The sequence below is a fragment of the Desmodus rotundus genome, chromosome 6 (genome assembly GCF_022682495.2).
Source record: "Desmodus rotundus isolate HL8 chromosome 6, HLdesRot8A.1, whole genome shotgun sequence".
Classification (NCBI taxonomy): Eukaryota; Metazoa; Chordata; class Mammalia; order Chiroptera; family Phyllostomidae; genus Desmodus; species Desmodus rotundus.
In genome coordinates this window covers 132,166,086-132,191,164 of record NC_071392.1, presented here as the reverse complement: position 1 = coordinate 132,191,164, position 25,079 = coordinate 132,166,086, and the positions used below count along the sequence as shown (strand labels likewise).

Here is a 25,079-nt window from a genome sequence, read left to right as displayed (position 1 = left end):
CTCTGTTATCCTGTTTAACTTCTCTGCAGCATCTGAGAATTGACCGCCTGTCCTCCTTTGTAAAACATCTCTTCTCCTGACTTCCAGGAGGACACACCCCTAGTTTTCCTCCTGCTCCCCTAACTTCTCCTTCCCTACCCCTTTGCCTCCTCTGTTTCCTCAGTTCAGGCTCTAAATATGGGGACTCTCTTCTCTTTTTACCTACACATTCTCCCTAGGTGATGTCACCTTGCTCTATAGATACAAAGACCAATTGACACAACCATTCCACACCTCTGCCCAGCTCTGGGGTCATGTATCCAGCTGTCCATATGGCCTCTCTACATGATATCTAAACCATGTCAGATGGAATTCTTAATTCCTACTTCCTAGCTTTGTTTCCCATGAGCTTTGCCTTCTCAGTACATGGTACTGATCCCTGCCCAGTGATGTCCCACATCTTCAAATCAATATGGAGCCTTCCTTTACCCTCACCCATGTGCATCAGAACTCTTTGAACAAAATATTTCCTGAATTGCTGGCTTCTGCACTCCCTACTGCTACCTCCCTAGTCCTCTTTAACTTCAGCTTCTGAACTGGTTTCCTTGATGCTACTGGATCATGTCATTCTTCTTAAAACTCTTCAATTTCTTCCCAAAATACTTCAGAAAAAAAAAAAACGTTCAAATCCTAGTACTGTTTTCTTCTCTAATTCATTTTGTGCCCTGTCTTGGTTCACCATACTGGCCTCCTTTCATTTGCATATTTCAAGCTTTTTCCTTCACTGGAGGGCCTTTCCATTACTGTCCCTCTGCCAGAAATGCTTTTCCTTCATTCCTTGACTTGTCCTTTTTATCTTACAAATATCACCTTAAGTGTTGCCTCCTCCAAGAAGTCTCCCCTGCTTACCCCTCCTTCACTTTCTATCACAAGATTTTGTTTATGCTCTTTAAACCTCTGGCCAGAGTGTAACTCTCCTGTTTATTCATGACTCAGTAATATCTATTAGGCAATCTTCTAGCAATCACTTGTCACCACTCCTCACACCTAACCTCTACCTCAGCTATCAGGTTTATAGTTTTCAGACACTTAAAACAGACTCCCTGACAGCTGATTTCCACCACATACCTCCTCCTCCCCCTCAGCTCATTTGTGCAGGGTGAGACTGTTTCCAAACATCAATTTTCAGTTGCAAACCATTTCCAATGGCCCGAACATGGTTCTTATCTTATTGAAAACCAATGTAGATGTGATATCAACTTACTTGGGAGAAGTGAAGTTTTATTCATGGCATGCATTTCGAAGGAAGAGATACCCAACATCTAAAGGGATGTCATGTAATTGCTTAGATGCATTTTAATAGACTCAGTGAGGGGTCACCAGAATATATAACCAATGCCAATGAAATATTTATAGGTTGAATCAAGTCCAGCACTTTCTAAATAGGTATATTTATACTCTCCAATTCCTTTAGATCTTTTTGACTTTTCACTCAAAGCAAGCCCTTTCATTGCAGTATTCTAGTAAGGTTCTCTTCTGTCACAGTTCAGGAATGCCCCTGACAGGGGGTTCCCTGTTTCTATTGACATTTCAAGTATGCTTTGTTGGTGCCCTGATTCAGGGCTCACCCAAGGCTCCCTGCACATGAAATACACCAGGGTCTCTGAGGCCTCTATGCTGCCTTATGCCCTGTTTCCTCTGCCTTTTGGCCTGCTGAGTGTTTGATGATCAGGTCTTGGCTCAATGCTCTTCAGGGTCCCTCCCCAAGCCCCCCTCCCCCCAGTGCTGTGAGTGTCTCCAAATGACCCCTTAATTACATGTCAACTCTCTGCCTCCCCTCTGCCAGAGAGCTCCAAGGTGAGGGCTGAGTTTGGTTCTATATTCTATGTCTAGTTCTGGAACAGAGTCTGGCATCCGGAAGTGCTTAGGAAACAGTTGTGGAATTGGCCTGACTCTGCATGCACACCTCTAAAATCACACGGATCTCCTCCCCCCACCTCCCAGGATGCTCTTTTCCATCTTCTGAACACAGCCCACCCGCTGTCCTCTGAGGACTTGGTCATGTGGTATGATCTGAGTTTTATTTTTTCCCTTCCCACAAACTTCTGCTTTGAACCACCTTCAACTGGCCCTGATTTTCCTGCCAAAGATGGTCCTTTCCCGTGTTGGAGGGCTAGTCCCTGTTCTTGCCTGGGGGGCATGGATCCATTCTCCAAACTATGGTCCTGAACAGCAAAAGCTGGTCTTGACATGAGCAGGTAGAGAGTCTCCAGGTTGTGTCCCCAGTCTTTCTTTTCTCTCCCAAAGTCACAGCTTGAGGCTCAAAGAAGAAATGAAAACATCACCCTGGAATCCTTTAGTTTTCTTCTCAGATCTTCAGACTCACTGAAGACACAGTCCAGATTCCTTATGGCAACATTGTGGGCTTTGCTGAACTGTCATTATGGATTTACAGTCTTTGCTCTGAACATATATCCTAATAGATGGATGTTTTCTACTTTAACTGTGTTTTGCAGCAGGTGCATAACTGAAAAGCATGCAACAGATATTCCCTTGCCTTTTGCCTGCAAATTAAACCCCACTATATTGAGGCAGCAAATGGGGATGCTTCAATCTCAAGGAGGATGGGGCCACTCCCAGGATAAATAATGATTTGTCTAAAATTATAATTCTATTTCTCCGAACTACTTACTTGTCAAGACAGACCCCACTGTAACCAAAGAGATACAAAGTGGAAAGGTGTTGAATAAAATGACATAGCAACTTCTTCTTTTTTGCCTTCAATCCAAACTTGATGGCTGCAACTACAGCAGCCAAAATTGGGACCATTAGGAAAAGGCCAAGAGAAAAGCATAGCTATTATACCACCTACATCTGGGATACTTGTTATGTAAGAAAAGTAAGCCACTATTTCTTTAATCTGCTGTGGCTGGTTTTTCCTACTACCTGCTACTAAAAGCTTTCTGAGTATCAGTTCTTGGCCAGGTAGCATTGCTATAGGATGCCGCCTCGGAAACAGTGAAGGAATATAAACTGTGTATGACAGAGGTACATTGTCCTTGTGTATGTGTATTTGACTAGCCTCATTTCCTCTTAAAGAGTACTCTAGTTTCTAATTAAACACAAATTAAATTATTTTCCTTTTAAAAATATGGGATAGATTGGTTACCTTCCTTGAAATCTCAAGATATACTGGAACATTCTACAACAAGGAATGGAATTCACCGTTTACAGTACTATTGAACTATTACTGTGCTTTAATTGAACAGATTGAAGAATCTGGCTTTAAAAAGAGAAATCAACTCCTAGACACCCCTTGCAGCAAAATAAATGCTTGTGGTGGCCGGGTAAAAATGTATGAAAAATATCTTAAAGTTCAATATAGTTTGTGTTCAAATGAGAAGCTAAAATCCTGGAAGCCCCAGAGCAGTTATGGGCTGGTGATGCAGACTTTAATTTCTCAGCCTCACTCACATGAAAAATGTTCTTCATCAGCCCATCCACATAATAATAGCAATTATGTAACAGGCTGGCATCTAGAAATAACATGATGGTGCCATGAAAGCCTCTCCCTAGTTTTTTTCCTGTAGCTATGCCTGTGCATAACTTATGATTCGAACCCACTCAGGCTGAACAAAACACACTGGGGAATTTGCAACTCATTTATGCATGGCCCTTTCACCCCCTGTCTCATGATTCGATGTACCACAGCCTTGCTGCTCAGGCTGAGGGCCCTGATGCCTTCAGAATCTAGACCCTTTGGCACAGCTCAGGGTTCTCCCTGAGGATGGGGTTATCCAACATCACAGCGGGTTCAGCCCTAGTAATGAAGAGGAAATAGACTTTTCCTTTCTTGTTCCATACCACCTAAAATATCCTAAAGGACATTTGAGGGCAAGGACTGAAATGGGCTTATCATGAACCCTGCTTTCATCTCCCCTCTATGGTTTCTGTCAGCAAGGCCAGGGAGATGTAGAAAAAGGAGCTCCATAAGACAGAAAACCTCCTTCCTTACTGTATTCCACATTAAGAAAGCAGCAGAAAACTTCTGAGATAGACTACGATTATAATTTATTTGTCTTTATGACAGCAGCAACACTGAGCAGCATGTAAGCACCTGCTGTTTGCTAAGGCAGTGAAGATGCTGGGCTGACCATGCCATCAGCAGGAGCCAGAATGGTTCTGCGTTTTCCTGTGATGCACTTAATCCCCAAGGACATGAGGGAAAAGTAACCATTCCATCTGGCGACCACATCCAGGTGGGTTCCACAAGAAGGTTCTCCCTGACTTTTAACCTGATGTGCACCTGGGGAGCTCCATCCTCTTCAGCCTGTTCATCACTGTAACTCAAAGAGGACCTCCTTATTTTTTAATGGGTCGATGCAGAGATTATGTGTCTTAAAGCAAATTTTCCCAGCTATCTCCTCCTTGCCCTTCTTGGTCAGAGAAGAGAGTTGGAAAAAGTAACTTAATACCCTGGGATAGTGTATAACATTTACCATTAATGTGGTAAGTTCTCTCCCACCTCCAAATTTTGAAAGTCATACACATATCCCAAGACACAGAGATGCCACTCTAATAAAGCATTAGCACTCATTTTGCTGAGAATGAAGACTGTTGGACTCTGTACTTCCTTTTCTAGCTCACTTCTTATCTTTAAATAATGCAGTACCATGCCTATGTATTCCTAAGGCATTATTTCACATTATTCTACTTCTACAGATCAAATATTTTTTTAAAAAGGTAACAAGAATTCACAACACACTCAATTTCAATTTCCATTTTAAATATATTTGAGTTACTCAGAACCCATCTCAAAAATGGGGATTTAGAGAGATAGTTGGTCCAAATGCAAATGTTCCCATATATTTAATTTGGCCATTTATTTTTGTGTATCCAAAAAAAAAAATCACTGACTTTTCAAAGCTCTAAGATCTTCTGGAATGTCAGACAGACCTTTAATGGGTTGAAGGTCACTGAACTGCCTCCATCTCTGGTTCCTGAGATATACGTGGTATTGGTATTCATGGTATTTGAAATATCTCAACAGGTTGTGCACACAATTGAAAAGATGAGTCAATCTTAACTGTGGTCTGGCAAATGGCAGACTGCAGAAAGGCACAGCTAAGTCACACCATCTAACCTGGATGATGAAGACACCTAGATATTAGGATCTTAAGTGGAGGCCCACCACCCTAGACCAAGGGAAAAGATCTCTGCTCTGTGCAGCTAATTCAATTTTTTAATTGAAGTGGACAGAGGGTTCCCAAGAAGTGCTAGTTATTCCAAACTGCCATGACATTTCCCTTTCTTTCTTAAACCCTGACCCTGGTCTTTGATATATTTGGCTCTGCAACATAACAAGGAATGTTGGAAGGGAAACAGAGGTACTTACCAGGAAACTTGTTCATCATAAATGAACTGTGGAAAAAAAATAAAAAGTATAGATTAGACACATGTGTCCATGCATGTACAAACACACATGTTTTATAACTGTCTGCCCTGTCATTAGCTTGATGAGAATCAGGGCTGGAACGTGAAGCACCTGTGAGTAAGCTCCCCTATATGCTGGTTTAGTCTGTGGCTGTTATTAGTGCAAGGAGATGTTGGCAGACTGGGGTGGACAGTGATATGGAGGGGAGAAGCATTAGGTCATCCCATCCTTTCTGCAATTTCTGTCCAACAGCGGATCATGACCAGCTGTGGTATAGAGCAAGATGCATTGTAGAATTTTAGGTCTGGCAGGGATGTAGGAGCTTGGCGGGTGCCTCCACACATTAGCCACTATGGGCCACCTGTAAGATGGCTCTGTGCACTGTATAGCACTTTCAAGCTTTTATGCAAGCATTTAGACTTCTTTGTATTCAACATTTTTCTTCCTGTTGACCTATATTTTATTTCCTTAAACAAATTTATTTTCAAAGGAAACTTTACATCACAACCAGAAGTGGAGAATTATTGCCAGTTGCCACTACATGTAGAGGGTAAAAAGTAAATGCAATAACAGTGATTGAGAAACTGGGCTGTCCAGGTCCTGGGCTATAGGCCTGCCCTTTTGTTAAAGGAGATTAGCAAGGACTGAGCATGGAAGACACACAAATACCAAAGGGAGATTTCTGATCAGTCAAGATCCAAAGAGAATACACAACAAGATTGAATTTATTTAAGCCTAGTCCATACATCACCTAAAATCATTTCTAATTTTTGGGCAAACACACTGGTATAATTCAAGTCCTTTGATTTATACAAGAATATTGGGCCACAGATAACATGGAAAATTTTCTTGGGGTTGCTAAATTTGCTGCAGAGTTAGTTCTAGAACTCAGACCTGGCTCTTATTGTGGTGTTCACTATATAATTTCTCTGCCCAGACAGCACATTGTTGAAACTAAATGGATGCACCTGTATTTTATTCAAGCAGGAGCCAAGGTCTGGTCACAGCTTTTTTTCTATACTCATTGATATGACTGCTTAAAGTATGACCATGTCTGAGGGATTTTTGTTCAGGGATAGTGGTCCAATGGGAACTCTAAAGTAGAAACTTGCAGGACAGTCTGGGTGTAAAGCATCATTACTGCCAGGAGACAATAAACTCAGCTAGTGATGTGGGGATGGCTTCAGTCCCCAGCAATGATAGTAACCATCAGTTGTGAGTGATGCAGAGGAAACCACCACAAAGACGTGCAGTGTGTAGGGCAGGGGCATGTAAAAGGACTTCCTTCCAAGGATCCCGAAGGTGCAGACAGAGGGATGAGGAGAAAGGGGCACACTTGTTTGTAACTTGCTCTTTCTCAGAGACATGGAAAAAGATGTTGGCTTCATTAGGTTGATGACTCTGGTTGTTAGATTCAACAGGCTGACATTTGGATAAAATGTCAAACTACAGTGGGAAGAGGATTAAAGAAATGAAAGAAGTAATTGCACAACCCAGGCTGGATGGTATGGAATCCACTTCCTAGAAGGCATTTGCAGCTGCTTTTGTATAATCACTGGCTTTAAGATAATTGTTGTCAAGAAATCATGGAACAACAAATAATTTAAGTTGGAAAATATTTTCTGTTAATTGAAGTTAATTTAATATTAACCTTGGGCAGTGGGCTGGAAAAATCAATTCATAACCCCTTAAGAAAGCGCAAGACACTGGTAAAGAGTTTATTAGAGCACCAATTTAATTTTCGTCTATCAGGGAAGGCTGGTGATACTCTATAATACGAAAGTGGATTTTAGAAAGCCCTTAATATGTGTGATCTGACATGTAGGGGCACAGATCAATACATCTTTAGCTATTATTTTAGTAACCATATCAATAAAAGAAAAATCAGAATGGGCTTAACTGTACAAAGGATCCCAAACTCAGAATAGAATCTACAGGGAGCACAATAAATCAAGAGAAATAGTGGGGCAAATTTGGACAACACTGGATGAGATACACAATTAAGGATGGAACGTCATGGTCTGAAGTCCAGGTGATGCCTATGGCAGGGGCAGTTGGGGGTTGTAATATGGTTCAAGGAGGCGGATAGAGAAATAGAAATGCAGATGATTTCACTAGAGTATTAACAAATGTTAATGATCTGGAAACCTTCAAATAACTGACGCAGTGATGTCTTACCCCTGACCACTCAATGCCATGAGGCCTTAGCTATCCTGTGGCTAAATAGGCAAACAGTCTGGATTTTATCCCAGTACTTTAAGAGGACTGAGTAAAAAAAAAAAGAGAGAGAGAGAGAGAGACCTACGAAAGAACAATAAAATGGATAAAAATGTCTAGAAAACAGGCCTTTTCTAAATGGAAGTTGGCTTGTTCATGGGGAGAGAAGAGGTGGAGAGTGTTAGGATCTGCTTCCGAGCATCCGGTGGTGTTGCTTGGAGGAGGCTGACTGGCTGATTGCCACTCACTTAGAAGACTACAAATGAGGAAATCGGCACTGTTCACAAAATGTCCCTTCAGCAGAGTACATCCTTAATAAGAAGCGTTGGAATCAGTGTGTCTGAAAACTCTTAGAATGACAAGGACAGGAGACTCACTTGATATTGCTGATAGTTAGAGGGAATGGATATGTTATTTTTTAGAGATTTAATTTTATTTAATTCTTTTAAGACAAGTGTTATATATCCCTTTGTATCTTTGTGCTCTCTTTGTGAGTAAAAGAAGACAAAATAACTTCCACCATCCCTTATGGCAGTATTACTAGGGAAGAAGACCACCTGAAATTTTTAAATCCTGTCTGAACCAAGAAACCTTGCCCCAGTTCTACCCAGTAACCACAAGATGGGGCTCACATCACAGTCCTCAGACCTGTCTTTCTGCCAAGGCAGCGAGGTTGAAATGAAGTCAGTCCAAGTCCATTCTGCAGCTCCATTAAATCTGCTGGAAGGAGGGCAAACACCTCAAGACAGACAGCCTCCTGAAGGAGCCTTTAGCTAACTCACTGCTGTCACAGGGCAAGGGGAGGTTCTAGAGGCAGCTCCTGCCTGGTGTTCTGAGTTGTGGACAGGCAGTTCCCTCTGCTTATGCCAACACTCAATCCCCAGGATGTGTTGAAGTTGAGGGGACCTGCTGGGTACCCTTCAAAACTGAACCACCCCTTTCCCAGTTGGATTTTTGAAAACAGGCCTTGGGAAAGCAGCTCTTTGTGTTCTGCTGGTTGTGTTTGGGGGCCTAGCACTGGGCCTGCCCCCCCCCCCCCAGTGACCCCATGTCATGCCTAGCCTTGCAGTGTATCACTGGTGAAAGGACCTGCTCTCTGACCCACCTGTGGTTCATCCAAAGCTACTTTCAGCTTTTCCCAGAGCTTTGCATGTGTTCCTCAGATGAATTAAATGGGAACATAGAGGAGTGAATTTGAAGAAACACTCTCTTCCTCCAGGCTTCAAGAAAGGATTGGGTGCCATGGAAACCAGCTTTTTGGTCTTGATGTCTGCTCTAGAATTCTTCCAAGAGAGATGGGCTGACATCAGCAGGTGGATCTGTGGATGTCAGAATATCCCAGGGAACTGGTAAGGGAGTGGCACATTTAACATGGAATAGTGGGGAAAAGACAAGACTGGATTCGCCCAGGTATATGGGCAGGATTGGAGAAGCCAGCTGGGCTCTGTAGAGGGAGGCAGGTAGCTGTCCCTGCACTGCATGTCAATCCCTGGGTTTGCTTACTGTAAACGGTAACCATGGAGCAGGGTGACCACAATGCTGAAGTTAATTTCTTGGCTTATATTATAATCACTGGCACCATCAGAATTTTAAGCAGTGGAAATGATAGAAAATCAATGCCATCATTCTCTTTCAGGAGACTGAAACCCTGACAATCTCTCCCCGCTTGCTGTGAATGGGCACTTCCCCCCACCAACTCCTACTCGACAATGTGTAGACTCCCTCAGATGTGCCCAAATGGAGTCCTGGCTGCCTCAGCTTCGGGGACCAGGGGTGCAGGTAGCTTCGCCCATGGTGATTCTGTCTGAGGAGGAATCAGATGGAATATACTGGACAGTTGCTGCTCTGCACCGATATGGTTTACACTCGAAGGTTAAACAGGAGTTGCAGCATTAGGATGTCTGGCAGGCAGACTTGATGGCAGTGAGGCTTCAGGAGGGTGTGAAGGTGATGAGCCAGAGGGGGCAGGGCCATGGAGACCCATGGGGGTTAAGAACAGTCACCAACGTGACTCTAAAATGTATTTTCTCTCAAAGAAAGGGCAAGATAAGAAGACTTCTAGGTTATTTAATATTAGGTATGTTAATGAAAGAATTCCAGGAGAGGGGTGGTGGAAGCTATTCCCATCAGTCTGAAAATGTAAAATTAAGTGCAGCAGATAGTCCTTTCTAATGGCAGATTGTACGGTAGACGAGGTAAAATCAGGATGATTTCTAAGACAGAAAGAGGCACATTTTGTTGGAGGGAAAATCTGAATTCTTTGCCAGGGTGATGTAGATATGTCATCTTAGACACTGACTCTGATAAACCTGATCTTTGGCAAATCCATGAATTTCTGGAGCCTCAGTTTTACCATCTGTAAAATGGGACCCCTACAATAGCTAGCTTGTATATTTATGAGTACTGAACTGGAAAATCACTGACAGACACAACATAACACTTAGTTCTGTATTAAATATCGAGCTATAGGTGCTGTGAGAATGTACATCTATTTTCTATGGAAGAATTTGCTCTCTAAACTGTGCTATCTAATATGATAGGCACTAGCTACATGTGGCTATGTAAATTTAAATTAATCAAATCAAAATTTTAGTCTCATGGTCTCACTAGCTGCATTTTGAGAACTCAATACCCACATGTGCCCAGTGGCTGCCATACTGCACAGTGCTGCCTAGGCCATATGTGGCAGCTGGGTCACTTGAGTCCTCTCTGTCTCCATAGAATCCACTCCAGAGAGGAGATTGCATGGGCCCTCCAGAGAGACAGAGAGGGCAGTGTCACCTTCAATGAGCCTCACAGCTGTGCCAGTGCTCAGGCTGCCCTGAGGGCCTCCTGAAGGCCCTTCTATGGGTGGACAGCACTCCTGAATCTGGATCTGTGAACCAATCTAAGTTATCTTGGAACTTGTGGCCTATTTGCTCCACAGAAGGTTTCCCTTCACTTGAGGCTCACAACCCCAATCTCAAATCAGAAGTGAAGGATAAAAATAAAGTATTCATTTTAGGGCAGCTGTTAAACTGAAGATGTAATGAATCATTTGCATTTATGTAAATTGCATGATTATGTAAATTACAGTAATATTTTAATAAAAGAGACTGTGAGGTCTCCTGCAATTTTGAGCAAAGATAGGACTGGGTGGTTGGAGCTTTCTGCGGTGGAAGTCATTTGGGGTAGCTACCAGGGGAGGGAGAGAAGCAGAAGGAGGGACTGTAAGGATTTAGACACTATTGGGTAGATGCACACAGAGACAGGCTCCAAAGAACCCAGAATGCTCCCAGATCTGAAAAGGTGACATTTCTAGAGAGAGACCAAGGTCATGGGGCCACCATCCCAACCACATCCTGCTTCTTCAGGGTCTGAGGCTTCACTGCAGAGAACATCACCAGGGTAAAGGGGATGCTTGATGGGGCAGGAGAAAGGCTCTGAGACACATACACTGCACATTCATGAAATTATAGCCGCTTTAGACAATAATACATTCTTACTTTCTTCTGCTTTCTCCCTAAAAACTGACAACAAACACATTAGAAAATAGCACAGAGCAAAGGTTGGGTGAAATCCAAACACCAAAGAGAATTGAGTCCCTTCTCAATTAACTGTTAAGTTCTGTTGGTTTCAGAATGAACACAGTTGTCCTATACTAATGGTTTTTCTTCTTGCCCAGTCCATTCAGTGTAAACTTATGATTTAGCTGTTTTAGAATTCAGGTAATAATGATTCTATTAGCACTCCCCTGGCCCAGTGGTCATGAACCTCTCTGGAGAAGTAATCTTTCCTTCTTTTTTGGATCCTCAGGCTCTGTGGATTGTCATCCTGGCTCCTCTGCTGGGTCTGAAGGACTGCTCCCAGGGGTGTATATAAAAGTGGCATCTGGTCCCATTTAGTCCAGACTTTTCCTCTGGGTGAATGAGCTCTTTATTGTATCACCTCAGGGGACCAGTAGTTCAGTCTTCTGAACATTTCAGAATCATGAAAAGGGGAAGAGAGTACAAAAAATCCCTAATAGTTAAAATAAATTGTTCAGATGGTTGGTAATTATTTGTGGATAGAAGGAAAGGCTTTTAAATACAGAAATTTTAAATGCCTATTGCAATGTCCTATAGAGAAGCTTAGTATTATATAAGGAAGGCCAGAAGGAAAGTGATTTTTTTTACCATGACATTAGGGGAACATAGGAAGAGGAAAATAGGAAACCTTGACAAAAAGATACAGCTTAGTGCTGGGGCATGGATCAGATTTGGCAGCACTGAGAAACCTCCATTGTTAAGAGACACTAAGTGCTAAGTCTTCTGGGTAGAAGACTATTTTACTCTTCATGCTGGTTTTAAGTTTCATGTGAAAATGACTCCACGAATGAACAACAGTCAGAAATTCAGACAACCAAGATGCTACTGTGTCTCACTTTTGAGAACCTCAAAATTTACTCTAGAAACGATCACTGTCTTGTGTCAGAGGGATATCCAGAAGAAATGGTGTCCAACAGTATTTGAAGTTCAGTTTCTCAAAGTTCAGTGTGGTGCTGCTGGCATCAGAATCATGGAAAGGGGGGTAGATCCTGGGTAAGGGGAAAATTCCTGGGTTCTACCCTAGAACCTATTGAATTAAAATCTCCAGTTGTGCATTTTACATAAGCAGGGCATTTCCAGTGCACACTGAAGTTGAAGGAACACCAGTTAAACTAAAAAGAACCAAGCCCCGAGGACCCAAACTTTACTTTTTCCATTACTTCTCAACAGTGGAAAAATGTAATTTTTCTCAAAATCACAAAATCTAGCCTTGACATCTGGTGTTTAAAAGTTCACCTTCAGCTAAGGGTAAAGAATTGCACTGCTGCCATCAGAGGGAAATGAGGAGCTGCTGGCAGCCCAAGTGTTCTGTCCACTCAGCTCTGCTATTTGCCCATGCAGGTGGGGTTAGAAGATGGTTTTTCCCCAAAACCTGGCTCAGGTGGTGAGTGGCACCTGCAGCCTGAAGATGCAAACCCGCTTCACTTCCTCACACATCATTAGCAACAAGTACAGCTGTTTCATCTTGGACATGTCCAGATGAATTTCACACAAGACAAGTTATTTCACACATAGACCGGGAGGTGTCTATGCTGAAAACCGAGAAAGAAGCTGACACTGGCAAATCTGCTATTGGGAGTGGACATTGCCACATCCGTGCTCCAGGCCATGCTGGCCTGGGTGGTGCTGTCTCATTGCCTTGTTTTTCTGAGAGTGATCATCTCTTTTTGGAGTTCAGCAAAAGTAGAGAGCTACATTCATTACCCCAAGACCTAACCATGTATCTCTAAAAAAAGCAACTTTCAGAAATTATCCTAAAGTACCCTACAGGTGGAAAAGCACAGCACACCACAGACAATGCTGCAGAGTATTTGAGAGGTCTCAGCTCCGTGAACAGAGCCCTCTAGATTTGGGATGATCATACCTTTTCCACAGGTAATAATTGAGAATAATAACACAGAGTCAAATGCGTCCTTAAGTTTACTAACTAAGGAGCTCAACAGCATCTTCACACCCAACATGAGGTCTTCGAACCCTCCACTCCTTGGGTCAGGTCTCAATCTCCGAATTATCAATGGCCCTGGAATGAGGGGACTGTAGGTCTAACCCAAGATCTTCACTGTGACCTGTAGGCAAGAAAACTAAGACCTGGGGACACTGATTTCTCCATGGTCACTAGAGCTTATAAGGAGGAGGGGCCAGAATTAGAAGTCAGACCTTCCAACTCCCATTTCAGTTCTTTTGAATTTGCCACCCTTCTCCTGGACAGCTCGGTTGTCAAGCTAAGGGGTTTGGTTAGTCCCCATAGGTAACACAGAGCCACTAACCATTTAAACAAGAGACTGGTGTTCACAGATGTTCTTTGCAGAGACACTACTTGGAGCACTCTGAGCACTGACTGAGGGGGATGAACAGGAGAGGGGGCGGTGGCAGAGACACCATTCATTGCGTTATTGACCTGGGATGAGCTGCGTCAGTTCAGGCTGGAGATATAAAAAGCCTCAACTAAAATGACTAAGGAGGGACACACTGGGGAGATTTTTTACAAGATGAAGATCCTCAGAGCAGTTGAAGAAAATGGGTTTCTTGGAGAAAAGATCAGTTTAATCATTCCTGTATTAGGTGGCAGGATAGCAATGGAAGCTGAAATATAGAAAGCAAGCTAGTCTTGGAGAATTGTCCTAAGTTTAGAGTCATGTTGAGTTTAGGACATGAAGATGTCCAGTAGAGCATTGTGAAACCATGACTGGACCTCAGGGAGCAGCCACTCCTAAGAACACAATGTGGAGGTGTACATATAAAGGTGGCAATGGCATTGGGTGCTGTGGGAAGGACAGGGCTGTCCTGGGAGAGCATACAGAGTGAGATGGAGAAGTCCAAATCCAGGCATACTGATGATGAGGGGAGTTACAGAAGAGCCCATGAGAAAAGTAAGAGGAAATGGTTGGGGGGGTCATAGAACAATATCAGGGGCTCTCAAGGAATCAGATAACCAGTCAACACTCCTATTCTGAGCACTAAGCTATCAGGCTGGAGTGCAAGGTGATCAAAGTAACTGAAAGAAAGAAAGACCACCTTCATGAGTAGACATCCATTCACTCACTCATTTACCACTAGACACCTTGAACGTGCTCCATGCAGAAGAGCTGTACATGCTAACCCCAAGGGGCGGGAAGGGCGATTGAGAGTTCAATGTGAGGGAACTCAGGCAAGGTGTCCATCACGCACTTACCACGATGAGTGCGACCACAGACAGCGTGTAGTAAATCGAATCCCTCAGCAGACACCAGGAAGAAAGAGCCACAACCTGAAGGAAAAGCGGGGAAAAGACAGTAAGAAGCAGGACATCTGACTGTGCAAATGGAGAAAACATAGCTCTTTGTGGCTCCAGCCAGTGATGAACCTGAATCACAGCCTATTATTTTGGTCTCCTGTCCTGGATCAATCTGCCAGCCAGTATGAAGTTATTGAAGATCTCTAGGTGTGTTAGTCTGGACCTTCTGAACAGCAGTTGACAAGATGGGATTAAATCAGCAATGTGGGCAAATCTGCTATTGGGAGTGGACATTGCCATGTCTATGCTCTGGGCCATGCTGGTCTGGGCTGTGCTGTCTCAACACCTTGTTTTTCTGAGAGTGATACTCTCTTCCTGGGGTTCGGCAAAAGTAGAGAGTTGCATTCTCTACTTTTATTAGGGGGAGAAGCCCATGAGAGAAAATGGGGAAGGAGTCAGGTGAGCTGGGTATGCCACCTCATATGATTTGGGTCTGACCCTGCAAAGGAGAGAGAGGAGGTTGGGTAGAGTCTGAAAAACAGTTCAGGAAGACCAAGGGCCATCTGAAGAAGGTTCAGGAAGATGAAGGGGAACCTTTGGTGCACAGTCACTCATCAGAGGAGTCCCATGTCTCCTGGGAATGGGTCAGTCTTAGCATCCCTAACATCACATATGAGGATGGGATGAGCAATCTTACTTAGTGTCCTTGTCAACACCCTAACAGCTGCCACAGCTCATGCTCCTGTGTGGAATGAAGACCCAGAGTCGCCCTTCAGAAGGGGCATGGGCAAGCACAATTGGCACTCCCATCCTGGCCCTCTTTTCTCATCTCTATTATATGTCTGGCCTAGTTGGCATTTGACCCTGGTTTAATCAGAATTTTTAAAGCTCAATTTGCATATTGATCTGGAGAAAATATTGTTCTTAGGTAGTTGGAAGGTGTCCCTTTAAAGATATGATGGCTCTGCTGAGCCTATGCCAATAAGCATATTGCTGGAGGCTAAGGCAGCTCTGGAAGCTGTGTCCTGCCTTCCTTCAGGGAAGGAGGATTCTGGGTGTGATTAAGGAGGACAAAGTGGCCAGGGCTGAGCATTGCACAGAGGAGAGGGTAGGGCAGGGGAGGGAGTCAGGGTTGCCAGGGTAACACCCTTATTCTGAAGGAAGAGTAATTTCTCCTTGGTATAGTCTTCAAAGTCTCTTTTTGAAGAGTATCTAGTATTCTTTCTTTGCTTTGTGGAGTTGGTCCATGTTGGCAGACCCTCACAAAGAAACAGGTGAGTCCACAATGCCATGTTGGAGGTGCTTCCTGGGATGTCATTCACAACTTCTTCCTGCCTCCCTAGAAAAGTGTCAACTACCCCATGGCCACAGGACATGTCTGGCAGCCTTTGCATTTGGGCTGGTAAGTGAAAAAGGAGAAAGCAAATGTAAACACTCAGCTGGACCAATGACAGGCACACACTGCACCAAAGACAATAGGAAAAAGGGATTCCAGGGACAAGGCGACCTTTGGTGCCTTTCCTCTCCCTGACCACTGCATCAGTCTATAAAGAACAGATCAGGCAAAGTCAAACCAGAGGAGGCTTTCTGGATTCAGATAACATGAAAGATATGACTTAAATAGAACCATAAATGAATAATGAGTCCAGTCTCTTTCCATTAACACATTCTTCCACTTGTTATATGGACATTTAGGTATTTTCTGTTGCTAATTTTGCCTTGTTAGGTTTCCTATTTGCAGATCTAAACTGCAGATGATGGGTTTGTCAAGAACAGGACTGGTTCTAAAAAATCACTTCAGAACAAATATAAAGTGTTTCCTTGCCCTTTTCTCATTCTATCCTTATATCGTCAGCTCATTCACCAGCTACAGAATAGATTAAATTAGACCAGATTGTTCATTTTCCAGCAGGTCACAAAAGGTTGTGAATATTTTCTCAATTTATTATAATTATGCAAATGGACTTGAAACACATGGCAAATATCAATTCTGAATTTCTTTAAAAATCACTTGGGCTTTTAGTTGAAGATAGCAGGTTGAACATAAACCTTTGCTCTCCCTCATTATACCATAACAAGGTAGTAATAAAGGGATTTAAAAAGGACATAAACCCACAAGAAAAAAAATAGAACTGATCAGAGCAACAAAATTTTGGAAGTTGAAAATTAGAAAAACAGCTGGTCAAAGCTCTACACATGGGAATGAAGGTGAGCTTAGAAACAGGATAACTGAAAGACTGATCAAGAATTTAACCCTCAAACTTCCTCCTTCACTTCAAGCAGACTAGTGACTGCACACCCCACATCTTAAAAGAAAACAGGATATCCAGCATTTGAAGAACAGAAGATCTAGAAAACAGAGGAATAGAAATAATCAAATGAATAACTCAAGGAAAATTTCCAGAAGTTGTGGACATGCATTTTTTTCTGAGTCAGAGGGCCCTCTGAGTGTCCAGTTAAATGAATAAAAAAAGTTACACCAAGGCATATCATCAGTTTTCAGAATATGGGGACACAAAAGGTCCTAGAAACTACCAGAGAGAGAAAAACAGCATTATATACAAAAATTCAAAACCAGAATGACACTTTATTTCTGAACAAAAGCACTGGAAGCTAGAAGTCAATTTTGAAGATATCTGGATCAATTATTGTTTAAAAATGAGAAAATACTGAATAAAAATAAATAAATTAATTAAAAAATAAAAATGAGAAAAGATTAAAAATAAAGGTTTGTCTAAAAAAAATATGCTTTCCATGAATCCCTTCTCAAAAAGCTACTAGAAGATGTGCTCCTCCAAAATAAGGGAATAAACTACTTGTTACATACAACTACATTATCATAAAACATTACATCAAATAACAAAAATCTATCATAATAAGTGAGGAAAATTTCCAGAATAGTGAAGGAAGATCCTAAAAAGACAGTAAAAGGAGATTCCAAAATAAAACTTTTTACAGCAGGCTTATAGAATAACATAGCCAGATTAGAGGCCAGAGGATGCAGAAGTAATGATGACAAAAGCAGAAAATTAATGGAATGTCTAATAATTCCAAACCCATGGAAAGGAGATTAGAGAGCTCCGGGAACAGAATATAGAAAACTAAGGAAATGAACAAACAACAAAAAAGGTACTTATAAACCACAGGGAAAACACTGAGAAAGGAAGATGAATTACTATGTATGTATGAATAGTGGTCACAGAGTCATAATAAACTAAGCATAGACTACTGTCTAACCAAATTTATGATATAACATTTTGGGCAGAATGGGGGACTTGGCAGTAGGGGTAGGTGGGGCTAAAGTAGACCTAAACTCTCTTCTTCTATACTGTGAGGTCACTGGAGGATGTTTAAAAATTAAAAATCAAGTTAACTGCCATATAAGCATGTTATTTAAGAGATAGTAAGTTAAGTATCAGGAACAACCAACTAATGAAGTAGTTGCCTCAGAAAAGTGGGAAACTGGTGCTGGTGGCTCTAGAAGATGGCTGTGTTTCACAATAAACTTTCTAGAATGGATTGCCTCTTTAAGCTCTATGTATGTATAACTTTAATAAAAATAAAAAGTAAAATAAAAGGAAAGTATAACACAAGTTATTGACTTAGATTTACTGCTGAAAGAAATAAACACATTGCCCCAGGCCTAGGATGTCAAACTTGAATGGATAGTGATATATTTTTCCTCTTTATAAATAGAATAGTTTTCTTTTTAAAATTATATTTTATTGATTGTGCTATTACAGTTGTCCCATTCCGCCATCTTTATTCCCTTCTGCCCTGCACTCCCCTTCCCACCAGCATTCATCCTTGCCCTTAGTTCATGTCCAAGGGTACATATAAGTTCATTGGCTTCTCAAACAAAATATAACCAGAGACACTGAAGTTAAGAACACTCTAACAATAGCCAGGGGGGAGTGGGGAGGGAACAATGAGGAGAGGTGATTACAGGAACTACTATAAAGGACACATGGACAAAATCAAGGCGGAGGGTGGAGATGGGGGAGGGAGGTGGGTTCGGCTGGGGTGGGGTGGAGGGATGGGGAGAAAAGGCATACAACTGTAACTGAATAATAAAAATTAAAAAAAAATAATAGCAAGTTCTTTGTCTTCTACATTTCCCATACTATTCTTAACCTATGCCTGTCTTATTTTTGTACCTACATTTATGCTACTTACTCCCTGTACCTATTCCCCCATTCTCACCCCTCCCCTCCTTACTGATAACCCTCCATGTGATCTCCATTTCTGTGATGCTATTCCTGTTCTAGTTCTTTGCTTAGTTTTTTTTTTAAGTTCAGTTGTTGATAGTTGTGAGTTTGTTGTCATTTTACTGTTCATAGTTGTGATCTTCTTCTTTTTCTTAGATAAGGCCCTTTAACATTTCATATAATAAGGGCTTGGCGATGATGGACTCCTTTAACTTGACCTTACCTGGGAAGCACTTTATCTGCCTTTCCATTCTAAATGATAGTTTTGCTGAGTAGAGTAATCTTGGATGTAGGTCCTTGTCTTTCATGACTTTGAATACTTTCTTCCAGCCCCTTCCTGCATGCAAGGTTTCTTGGAGACAGCTACCTGTCTGTTGGTCTACTGATAGTCTAATGGGAACTCCTTTTTAGGTAACTGTCTCCTTTTCTTTTGCTGCTTTTAAGATTCTCTCCTCTTTAATCTTGGGCAAAGTAATTATGATGTGCCTTAGTGTGTGCTTCCTTGGGTCCAACTTCTTTGGGACTCTGGACTTCCTGGACTTCCTGGAAGTCTATTTCCTTTGCCAGATTAGGAAGTTCTCCTTCATTATTTTTTGAAATAAGTTTTCAATTTCTTGCTCTCCCTCTTCTCCTTCTGGCACCCCTATGATTCAGATGTTAGAATGTTTCAAGATGTCCTGGAGGTTCCTAAGCTTCTCCTCATTTTTTTGAATTCTTGTTTCTTTATTGTGTTCTGGTTGAATGTTTATTTCTTCCTTTCACTCCAAACCATTGAGTTGAACCCCTGTTTTTTTCTTGTCACTGTTGGTTCCCTGTACATTTTCCTTTATTTCACTTTTCACAGCCTTCATTTTTTCCTCTGTATTTCAGCCACACTCAACCATTTCTGTGAGCATCTTGATTACCAGTGTTTTAAACTGTGCCTCTGATAGGCACAGTTTATTTTTTCTGGAGCTTTGATCTGTTCTTTCATTTAGGCCTTTTTTTTTTTTTTTGTCTCGTGGTGTCTATTATGTAGTAAGGGGAGTTTTAGGTATTCGCCAGGGCAGGGCAACCCATGTCACTGCATTGTGGTGCTATATGTGGGGGAGGTGTTGGAGATGAAGTAATATCACTTGCTGGGCTCTTGGTCAGCTTTCAGTCACTTCCTCCCCTATAAGCAAATTGGGCCGTTATGGTGCTGATTCCCAGGTGGGTGGTCTTGTGTATGCTCTAGGACCCTGTGGGTCTCTCACATGAACTCTCTTGTGAGGCTGGGAGTTTCTCCTGCTGCCTTAACCCCCAAAGGTTTTTTCAGTCAGAGGTTTTGAGGCTGTATTTCCCCGAGCTGGAACCCTGGGTTGCACAGTCTGTGTTGCTCCCCAGTTGTTCCTCCTGATTTATCTGCATGCAAATGTGGGACTGCCTGCTCTTCCAGCTGCCATTGTGCCCACCCTGGTCCTCTAGCCGCTGCCTTGCTGCAAGTCCTCTCCACCCTGGCTGCATGTCTCTGTCAGTCCTACCAGTCTGGATGAATGTTTCTTCTTTAACGTCTTGGTTGTCGGACTTCCATAGTTTGATTTTCTGTTCTGGTTGTTGTTGTTTTAAAATTTGTTGTTTTCCTTCTTTTGGTTGTGTGAGGAGGCACAGTGTATCTACCTAAGCCTCCATCTTGGCCAGAAGTCTAAACAGAATAGTTTTCAATGTCTACACTGTCATCGAATATCAGCTCTGGATTCAGACCCTACACTTGGCAATATTGACTTTTTTTTTTTTTTTTTTTTTTTGCTATAGAACCAATGAACTGGAGGACAGGTAAGAAAGAGTCAAACCAGAGAGCAATTTTCTCCCACACTCTAGCGCAGCAATTTTCAACACTGTTCATCTCATGGCACACATAAACTAATTGCTAAAATTCTGCAGTACAGAATCTGACAAAACAATAGGTATAATTTTGATTCATTCACACTGGATGATTATTATTATATTGGCTATTGTTTTTTAATTTGACAATTTAAGGGAAAAGAGGTCAATGCCCCTGATTAAATAGTCAGGTACTGCACATTTAAAAAATTCTTGTGGCACACCACTGTGGTTGGAAATTACTGCTATAGAGAGAATCAAAGCATTGTTGATGCTTCTGTGGTCTCTAGATTGAGATGCGATCATTACCACATATCCACCTCCACCTTACCTTTTTGCGATCAGCATTCACCACAACAAAAATATTTCTGTCCAGTATGTTCTTATTTCTGGTTATGGATCTTTCTTTTCTGTATAAAAAGACCCTTTAACATTTCCTCTAAGGCTGGTTTAGTGGTTGTGCACTCCTTAGGTTTTTGCTCATCTGAGAAAATCTTTCTCTCTCCTTTAATTCTAGATTATAACCTTGCTGGATATCCTTGCATCCAAGGCTGTATATTCCTTTCTTCCAGGCCTTTAAATACTTCCTGCCACTTCCTTTTGTCCAGTCAAGTTGCTTCTGAAAAATCAACTGATAGCCTTATGGGGTTTTCCTTGTATATGACTTTTTTCCCTTTTGCTGCCTTCTAGATTATCTCTTTATCTTTAACTTTTGCCATTTTAATGTCAATATGTCTTGGTGTGGGTCTCCTTGAGTTCATCATATTTGGAACTCTCTGTGCTTCCTCAAGTGAACCTGGATGCTTGTTTCCTTCCCCAGACTAGGAAAGTTTTCAGCCATTATCTCTTTAAATATTCTTCCTGCCCTTTTCTCTGTCTTTCTTTTCCTTCTGGAATCCCTATAATACAAATGTTAGGACAGTTGATGTTGTCCCAGAGATCTCTTTTACTATCCTCATTTTTAAATTTTTTTTTTAAATTTTGATGTTGTGATTTGGCGATTTCCACTGTTCTGTCTTACAGGTCTCTAATTCATTCTTCTGCATTAACTAATCTGATGTCTATTCCTTCTAATGTATTTTTCATTTCAGTTATACTCTTTATATCTGGTTCTGTATTACACTTTCTATTTCTTTGGTGAAGAGCTTTCTGAGTTCTTCTACTCTACTTTCAAGTTTGTTGAACATCCTTATGGCTGCTTCTTTGAATTTGTTAGTAGGTGAATTACTTATTTCCCATTTCATTAGCATTTTTCTCCAGGGGTTTTTGCTTTTTCCTTCATTTGAGGCATATTATTTTGTTTTCCCACTTTGTTTAACTTCTGTGCTTGTTCATATGAGTTAGATGGAATAGCTATCTCTGCTACTCTTGAAAAAGTTGTCTGTGTGTACTGTGTTGGATAGTTTTAGCAGGTTGGTTGTAGTTGGAGCAGGTGCAGGAAGTGCCTGGTGTGTCACCTGGCCTGAAGGAGTAGGTTCCAGGTAGGACAGCATGGCGTGCTTCCACTTTCTTGCTCTTCTGATCCTGTGGGGTAGCCCTGTATATGCACACAGCTGCACTTCACTAAGTTCTGCACCCTCTCTGAGTGCTACAGACCCACCTGTGCCCAGTAGCACACAACTACTCTGCACAGGTGGCCCCAAGTGCTTCCACTGTTGCTTTAATTGTTCACAACAGCAAATACTTATCTGACACTTCCTGAAAATAAGGGGACCCAGAAGGGTTATCTCATTGAATCCTATAGCAACCTAATAAGGTGGGCACTGTCACCCTCATTGGCCAGCAATTGAGGGAGGTGACTGATATCATAGCAGTGGGGAGAGACTGAAATCTGAATCCAAGAAGCTTGAGTCTCAAGCCCCTGTTCCCTCACACTATGCTACAGGGTAAAAAGCAGACATCCATTTATGAGGGCCTCCTAGAGATTTTCTTTTTTCCATGACTTGAAGCTGTTAGATGTGTTGAAGATGGTTACCAAAGGAGGAAAGAGTTGCAGGACTACATCTCAACTTGAAAATATACTGCTTTAAAGAGATTCAGAGCAAGTAATCAAAGCAGAAAGGACTTGCCATAAGGACCATAAATATGGGTGTGAATATAGTTATGGTATGGAAATATTTTAAGAGGGAAAGAGTCAGTTATATCTGAAACAACACTATTTAGCTAGTTTAGTTTAAAACATCAACACAATACCAATATATCTCAGTGTTTGGTGACTGAATATCCCCGCCCCCCACAAACACGAACACACTGATGCTTGGGGGCTAAGTAATTACCTTTGCTTCTTAGTGAGGGGTCTATTATCTTGAGATGGAAACTAGCAACCAAGTGACTCAGACTCTGAACATATTTACTGGCTGAGAGGATTATGCTAACACCTCCACATAAAAATGGAGGTTCTTTGGCATCTGTTGGCAGGCGTTACCCTCCCCAGAATGGGGAGACATTAATGAGAAGACAGTGTATACTTAGCACGTTGCAAAATGGATGCAAGGGAGAAAGACAAGACATTCTGGTGAAAAGACCAGAACAGGGGTCCTGGGAGAAAACCAATAGTGAGTGATTCTGCCCTTGACCTCATTAATCAATAATACAGATGGTGCCAGTTACAAAAGGTCATCTACTGGCAAATTCCTCCATAAATTAAAGTCAGAGGCTCTATTTTACCTCTAGAGTTCTAGGAATCCCTCCCAGGTGGAATTTCATCTTGACATTTCCTTTCTGTTTCCAGAATACATTTGGCACTTTTCTATTAAATATGCAGCTCCAGTTTCCTTCTTAGATTTTCATTTAGTTTCAGAGTGGCATAATGCAAAAACAAAAAAACAAGCAAGCAATAACCCCCATACTTCCAAAATAGAGAAAAACATTCTCCTTTACTCAAATGCTGAGTGATAATATTTTAGAAATATGACCCCTTAGGAAGCTAAAAGTAATTGTTTATGATAAAATTGTATATAGATATGTATTATAAATCTATATATAGCTATTTATAGGTAATAATATACACACATAATACATATGAAGAAATGTATATATAATACAATATATGAGACAACTTTTCTTCTTGAAAAATGAAATTTGACATTGCAGACACATTTTAAAAAGTACAGATACCCTTAACTTGTGATGAGTTTGACTTTTAAAAAGTTACTATTGAAGTAATCATAGTATTATAATAGTTACATGACATAAAACTGCTACGGTCTCAAAGAAATGTTATTTCACATAAATTTCATGGAAAAGGGATTTGAAAATTCTTTTTTTGACAATTTTTAAACATATTTTATTGATTATGCTATTACAGGTTAGTAGTCCTATTTTCCCTCCTTTAACCCCCTCTGTGCAGCACACCCCCTTCAATCCGCATAACCCCTTTTTAGTTGATGTCCATGGGTTGTACATATAAGCTCTTTGGATTCTACATTTCCCATACTATTCTTAACCTATGCCTGTCTCTTTTGTACCTACATTTATGCTACTTACTCCCTGTACCTATTCCCCCATTCTCACCCCTCCCCTCCTTACTGATAACCCTCCATGTGATCTCCATTTCTGTGATGCTATTCCTGTTCTAGTTCTTTGCTTAGTTTTTTTTTTTAAGTTCAGTTGTTGATAGTTGCGAGTTTGTTGTCATTTTACTGTTCATAGTTGTGATCTTCTTTTTCTTAGATAAGGCCCTTTAACATTTCATATAATAAGGGCTTGGCGATGATGGACTCCTTTAACTTGACCTTACCTGGGAAGCACTTTATCTGCCTTTCCACTCTAAATGATAGCTTTGCTGGATACAGTAATCTTGGATGTAGGCCCTTGCCTTTCATGACTTGGAATACTTCCTTCCAGCCCCTTCTTGCCTGTAAGGTCTCTTTTGAGAAATCAGCTGACAGTCTTATGGGAACTCCTTTGTAGGTAACTCTGTCCTTTTCTCTTGCTGCTTGTAAGATTCCCTCCTTATCTTTAATCTTGGGTAGTGTAATTATGATGTACCTTGATGTGTTCCTCCTTGGGTCCAGATTCTTTGGGACTCTCTGAGCTTCCTGGACTTCCCGGAAGTCTATTTCCTTTGCCAGACTGGGGAAGTTCTCCTTCATTATTTGTTCAAATAAGTTTTCAATTTTTTGTTCTTCCTCTTCTCCTTCTGGCACCCCTATAATTCGGATGTTGGAATGTTTCAAGATGTCCTGGAGGTTCCTAAGCCTCTCCTCATTTTTCTGAATTCTTGTTTCTTCATTCTTTTCTGGTTGGATGTTCCTTTCTTCCTTCTGGTCCACACCATTGATTTGAGTCCCAGTTTCCTTCCCTTCACTATTGGTTCCCTGTACATTTTCCTTTGTTTCTCTTCGCATAGCCTTCATTTTTTCATCTAGTTTTCGAACAAATTCAACCAGTTCTGTGAGCGTCTTAATAACCAGTGTTTTGAACTGTGCATCTGATAGGTTGTCTTACCTCTTCCTCACTTAGTTGTATTTTTTCTGGAGCTTTGAAGTGTTCTGTCATTTGGGCCATTTTTTTTTTTTTGTCTTGGCGCAGCTGTTACTTTAAGGGGCGGAGCCTTAGGTGTTCACCAAGGCTGGGTAATGCTGGTTGCTGCGCTGTGACGCTGTATGTGGGGGAGG

The 25,079-nt window shown here is 41.5% G+C and overlaps 1 protein-coding gene across 2 annotated transcripts in view; it reads right to left on the bottom strand.

The window, feature by feature from the left end:
* SLC24A3 (solute carrier family 24 member 3) overlaps positions 1-25,079 on the bottom strand; it is a 543,873-nt gene that overhangs the window by 63,594 nt on the left and 455,200 nt on the right. Inside the window, exons 7-8 of one of the 2 annotated variants that reach the window (XM_024559437.4) lie at positions 14,369-14,443; positions 5,375-5,400 (exon numbers count right to left, since the gene is read on the bottom strand). In XM_024559437.4, the coding sequence (XP_024415205.2) occupies positions 5,375-5,400; positions 14,369-14,443 (101 nt within the window). The remainder of the gene's footprint in view (positions 1-5,374; positions 5,401-14,368; positions 14,444-25,079) is intronic. The other variant, XM_053926044.2, reaches the window with a different exon arrangement.